The sequence below is a fragment of the Cherax quadricarinatus genome, unplaced genomic scaffold (assembly GCF_038502225.1).
Source record: "Cherax quadricarinatus isolate ZL_2023a unplaced genomic scaffold, ASM3850222v1 Contig3563, whole genome shotgun sequence".
Taxonomy (NCBI): domain Eukaryota; kingdom Metazoa; phylum Arthropoda; class Malacostraca; order Decapoda; family Parastacidae; genus Cherax; species Cherax quadricarinatus.
In genome coordinates this window covers 31,791-37,671 of record NW_027198589.1, presented here as the reverse complement: position 1 = coordinate 37,671, position 5,881 = coordinate 31,791, and the positions used below count along the sequence as shown (strand labels likewise).

At 41.5% G+C, this 5,881-nt stretch overlaps 1 protein-coding gene across 1 annotated transcript; it reads right to left on the bottom strand.

The window, feature by feature from the left end:
* Nucleotides 1-4,720: 4,720 nt before the first annotated feature.
* LOC138852043 (uncharacterized) lies at nucleotides 4,721-5,477 on the bottom strand. Its single transcript, XM_070081666.1, has 3 exons — nucleotides 5,352-5,477; nucleotides 5,095-5,142; nucleotides 4,721-4,984 (listed from the first exon to the last, which is right to left on the bottom strand). Exons 1-3 carry the CDS (start codon nucleotides 5,382-5,384, stop codon nucleotides 4,736-4,738), a joined length of 330 nt encoding a protein of 109 aa, XP_069937767.1. The 5' UTR covers nucleotides 5,385-5,477; the 3' UTR covers nucleotides 4,721-4,735.
* Nucleotides 5,478-5,881: the final 404 nt, after the last annotated feature.

Here is a 5,881-nt window from a genome sequence, read left to right as displayed (position 1 = left end):
GTCATCTGCTGCTGCTGCTGTAGCACCGTCAGCTGCTGCTGTAGCACCATCAGCTGCTGCTGTAGCACCATCAGCTGCTGCTGTAGCACCGTCAGCTGCTGCTGTAGCACCGTCAGCTGCTGCTGTAGCACCGTCAGCTGCTGCTGTAGCACCGTCAGCTGCTGCTGTAGCACCGTCAGCTGCTGCTGTAGCACCGTCAGCTGCTGCTGTAGCACCGTCAGCTGCTGCTGTAGCACCGTCAGCTGCTGCTGTACCACCGTCAGCTGCTGCTGCTGCTGCTGCTGCAGCACTGTCAGCTGCTGCTGCTGCTGTAGCACCGTCAGCTGCTGCTGCTGCTGTAGCACCGTCAGCTGCTGCTGTACCACCGTCAGCTGCTGCTGTACCACCATCAGCTGCTGCTGCTGTAGCACTGTCAGCTGCTGCTGCTGGTGCTGTAGCACTGTCAGCTGCTGCTGCTGCTGTAGCACCGTCAGCTGCTGCTGCTGTAGTACCGTCAGCTGCTGCTGCTGTAGCACCGTCAGCTGCTGCTGCTGTAGCACCGTCAGCTGCTGCTGCTGTAGCACCGTCAGCTGCTGCTGCTGTGCTGTAGCACCGTCAGCTGCTGCTGCTGCTAGCTCCGTCAGCTGCTGCTGCTGTAGCACCGTCAGCTGCTGCTGCTGTAGCACCGTCAGCTGCTGCTGCTGTAGCACCGTCAGCTGCTGCTGCTGTAGCACCGTCAGCTGCTGCTGCTGCTGTAGCACCGTCAGCTGCTGCTGCTGCTGCTGTAGCACCGTCAGCTGCTGCTGCTGCTGCTGCTGTAGCACCGTCAGCTGCTGTAGCACCGTCAGCTGCTGCTGCTGTAGCACCGTCAGCTGCTGCTGCTGTAGCACCGTCAGCTGCTGCTGCTGTAGCACCGTCAGCTGCTGCTGCTGCTGTAGCACCGTCAGCTGCTGCTGCTGTAGCACCGTCAGCTGCTGCTGCTGTAGCACCGTCAGCTGCTGCTGCTGCTGTAGCACTGTCAGCTGCTGCTGCTGTAGCACCGTCAGCTGCTGCTGCACTGCTGTAGCACCGTCTGCTGCTGCTGCTGTAGCACCGTCAGCTGCTGCTGCTGCTGTAGCACCGTCAGCTGCTGCTGCTGCTGCTGTAGCACCAGTGCTGCTGCTGCTGTGCTGCTGCTGCTAGCACCGTCAGCTGCTGCTGCTGCTGTAGCTCAGCTGCTGCTGTAGCACCGTCAGCACCGCTGCTGCTGCTGCTGTAGCACCGTCTGCTGCTGCTGTAGCACCGTCTGCTGCTGCTGTAGCACCGTCAGCTGCTGCTGTAGCACCGTCAGCTGCTGCTGTAGCACCGTCTGCTGCTGCTGCTTCTGTAGCACCGTCTGCTGCTGTAGCACTGTCAGCTGCTGCTGCTGCTGCTGTAGCACCATCTGCTGCTGCTGTACCACCATCAGCTGCTGCTGCTGCTGTTGTAGTACCGTCTGCTGCTGCTGTAGCATTGTCAGCTGCTGCTGCTCTAGCACCGTTGTTGGTGTGGCTTATTGAAAATACCAAGAAACAATTAACCCCAGATGGTTAGCCACCCAGGATAACCCAAAAAAGTGTGTCATCGAAGACTGTCTAACTTATTTCCATTGGGGTCCTTAATCTTGTCTCCCAGGATGCAACCCACACCAGTCGACTAACACCCAGGTGAACAGGGAAAAATGCCTGGAACTAGTGCTCATATTGGTGAATTTAAAGCCAGCAAAGGTTGGTTTGAGAGATTTAAGAATCGTAGTGGCATACACAGTGTGATAAGGCCTGTTCTGGAAGAAAATGCCAAACAGGACCTACAGTACTCAGGAGGAAAAGGCACTCCCAGGACACAGTGTCTCATCAGTCATTGCTGCATCTTCAATAAAGGTAAGTGTCATTTATTCTTCATTTAGTAGAGTAGTACATGCACAATATATATTGTGCATGTACTACTCTACTATTGTGCATGTATCCTTCTCTTTGTGTGTAGGAAAATGTATATTTCATGTGGTAAAAAAAAAATTTTTTCACACTTTTGGGTGTCTTGCACGGATTAATTTCATTTCCATTATTTCTTATGGGGAAAATTCATTCGCATAACGATAATTTCGCATAACAATGAGCTCTCAAGAACGGATTAATATCGTTATGAGGGGGTCCACTGTAAAAAAAAAAAAATTGAAGGTTAGTTGGTCAACTCTTTCTCTTCCTCATATCCATACAATACAGCAAGTCAATCTGGATACATAAAATATGATTTTAAACATTGCTGATTACAAATTTAGTAGAAAACTTATTTGCAAAGCTAAACCATATTAAAAACTGATGGGCTGTACAAATATCAACAACATTACATGATGTACAAACCTATTGTAAACGAGTTTTGTTACAACCAAAATGTCATTAACAGGAATCTACAGTGCATAATTCAAAAGTTTGATACTTGAAAATCAAGCTGTTAATGAAGTGTTACTGTATACTCAAAAATTTAAATACATTTGTTTTAAACTCAAGTTACTGACAAAGAAATAAAAAAATTAAATTACTAAAAGCAACAAGTTTACATGGCTAATGAGGTAGTTATAAACTGAAAGATGTTGGTATATAAGAAAAAGATATCCAAAATTAGTGCTAACTTTAATGTGATTATGGAGGAAATTAAAATAAATGGACTTAGTTTTTTTATACAGTAATGCTTCGTGAATGAAACTGGAAGGAAAAAAGTAGATTTAAAGAGTGCTTTGATCTACAAGATAACTAAACACTAAGCAGAAAAAAATGACTATTGCACCCATTTAATCCCTTCAGTGGCCATCATGTATAACCAAGTCAGTAAGGCCACAGTCCCACGTGTAGTTTACGGAGCTGTGAGCAGTAAATTTAGGCCTAAATATGCGAGAATGGGCTTGTGTGGCTAGTGTGCAGAGCATAAAAAAAAAAAAATCCTGTCTCACATGGTACAAGACGGGAAAATCAAAACTGACCATGTATATGGTTTAACATTGTGATTGAGACGTTTACTGATAGCTTTTATGTTTTTTAACTGTTTCTTGGTATCATTCGATAGAATGCAAGACAAACTACTGAAAGAGAGATGATTCCAAGTGATTTCTGGAATAAAAGTAGCTTGAAATTGAGCTCAATAGAAATACAGTGGACCCCCGGTTAACGATATTTTTTCATTCCAGAAGTATGTTCAGGTGCCAGTACTGACCGAATTTGTTCCCATAAGGAATATTGTGAAGTAAATTAGTCCATTTCAGAACCCCAAACATACACGTACAAATGCACATACATAAATACACTTACATAATTGGTCGCGTTGGGAGGCGATCGTTAAGCGGGGGTCCACTGTATTCAATTTTTGCTGACTTTCCCAGAGGACAGATAAGGTTCCCCTTTACACCCCACCCTTCTGTTTTATGGGTTTTTAATAGGTCTGATTTAATTACTGGGACAGTCAACTAGGACCAATCATTCCTGGTTATATTTTACTAACCGAGAAAGAGTAAATTATTCTATTTTGCAATTAAGAATTCAAAGTGGAAGGCAAATGGAATACAGGAGAGGCCTGGAGATGTGACTAATCTACAGGAAATGTTTTAGTGCCAGGAATGTCTAGTGTTTGTGTATTTTTTTAATTCTGTGTAAAATTGCCCAAGTTACTGACTTCCATGCACTTTATATGGTAGTTGAAATAGTCTAATGGGCAGTTTCTTGTGCTCAATCAACAGAATGGAAGGCATACTAGTGATAAAACTAAGAATTTTGTTCAATGGAGCAATGGAATTGGCATTGGCTTAAAACAGAACTCAAAGCGGGTGAAATTACAGATATGCAAATTGCAAATATCTTCAGAAAAAAAATTCCCTACCATTTCAGAAAGAAAAAAAAAAGGGTGACACAACCATATTAATTTGGGGGAAATCTGGACAGTAATAGGGTTAGACATTATGTTCCTTCCTCCAATCATCTGTGGTCCAACCTTTTTATTTGTCATTGTAGAATCTACCAGAAAGACCATTCATTACTTCTGAAGTTCTGAAGTTAAAATTAGAGGAGAAAAATTTTGTGAAATCTTCCAAGCCAATGGACTACCATCTATGGTATGTATCATACAGCTGTAGGGCACTTAAAGTAAAAGTTTGAGCACAGTCAATGATGACTAAAATGAGTAAATAATCATTAGGGTGTATAGTGAATTACTGAATATGGCATAACTAAGAGCATGGCTTAAACGTCAAAAGCTTGTATGAAGTGAGCTTGAAGCATCATACACCTTCAATGCTAGTAGAGGCTGGTTGATAGGCTTAAATTCAATGCACAAGCTCAAAAATCAATGTCAGCAAATTATAAGATGAAGACAGCTAATTTGGGTATTCTTAAGTGATTTTTTGTGATATAAAATATAACACATTCTTCATTTTGTGAAAGATGTCATTATATGAGTGAATCTTTCTTTAATCACTGCAATGGAAACCTTAAAAATGTGCCCAAATTACACAAAGAGCAGTGTGTTCAGCAGGGGGCAGTAGAATTTTTTTTTTTTTATTCATAGGGAATTGCTAAATCTCTAGGGGTCATACAGTACTTAGGCAACTGGAGGTATCCTGGTTCGATCCAAGGAAAAACTAATAAATATGGTTTGTCACATTACACCACTTAAGATATGGCAGTGTTAAAGTATTTGTTTGGATAAGGTTGTCTGAATAAACAAACTTAAAACTTAATAAACTATATTTTCTTTAGCTATATAACGAGTCAATGGAGAGAAACTTAGTATATTGAGGATAGTAATATATAAAGCTAACAATCAATTGGAATGCGCACACTATGAAACACAAGCTTACTTGATCTGTGGTATCATAAACAACGATGATGCCATGAGCTCCCCGATAATATGAAGAAGTGATGGTTCGGAAGCGTTCCTGTCCTGCTGTGTCCCAGATCTGAAGTTTGATTGTTTTTCCGTCTAACTCAATGGTACGAATTTTCTGTAAAGCATTAGAAATTCAATGTTTCCAGCACTGCAGCTGCTCATGTAACCAAAAACATATTAGTCAAACTATTTATATAAATACAATAATGAACAACCCATACTTACAAAATCTACACCTATGGTACTGATATAGGATTCTGTATAAGTGTCATCCTGAAAAAGAAAAAAGCAATATAAAAAACATTGGTAAAAAAGTGTCAGTCGCATCATACTCTTATGATGCAATGTTAAGTATAGTATATTTACAGGAAAATCAATACAGGGGCAAATAAATAAAACTAGTACACAAGAAGAATTATGCTGAGTGCACAAAGAAACATTATGCATTTGAATTGCTACAAACTAGCTACAGGCATACCTACCATTAGTTTAAACTTTTTTATGCTCCTGCCCATGGCTAGAATCTCTGGTGATTATCTGAGCCACCTTGATATTGCCACAATCCACAAAAAACAATTTACAACTATGGCAGCCTAAAGGGACACGAGAATTTAGTTCTTAGTAATTACATTAGTAAAAATAAAACTTAAAAGATTAAGGAAAGATGCAGAAAAGTCCATACTTTGAGGAATAAAATAGAAAAACAAGTACTTCCTAAGTACTGTGGACATGCCATGCTTTCGTGAATGTATCCAAGTTTGGATACATTCCTTAGACATTTGGAAACAGTCTTGGTCCTCTCATAATTATACTCTTGGGGAAAAGCCAAGGAAAAAAATATACTTAAATTTTGCAAACAACCATTTCCACAATTAGGCACAAAATTAATGAACCAGAAGCAGAGGAAAAGAAAGAGATTATATTCCTAGATTTGCTATTTGACAAAATTTAATGCTCATTGCCAGCTCATTGAAAACACTAAGTATACTCTAAAATTCACTTATGTACCCAA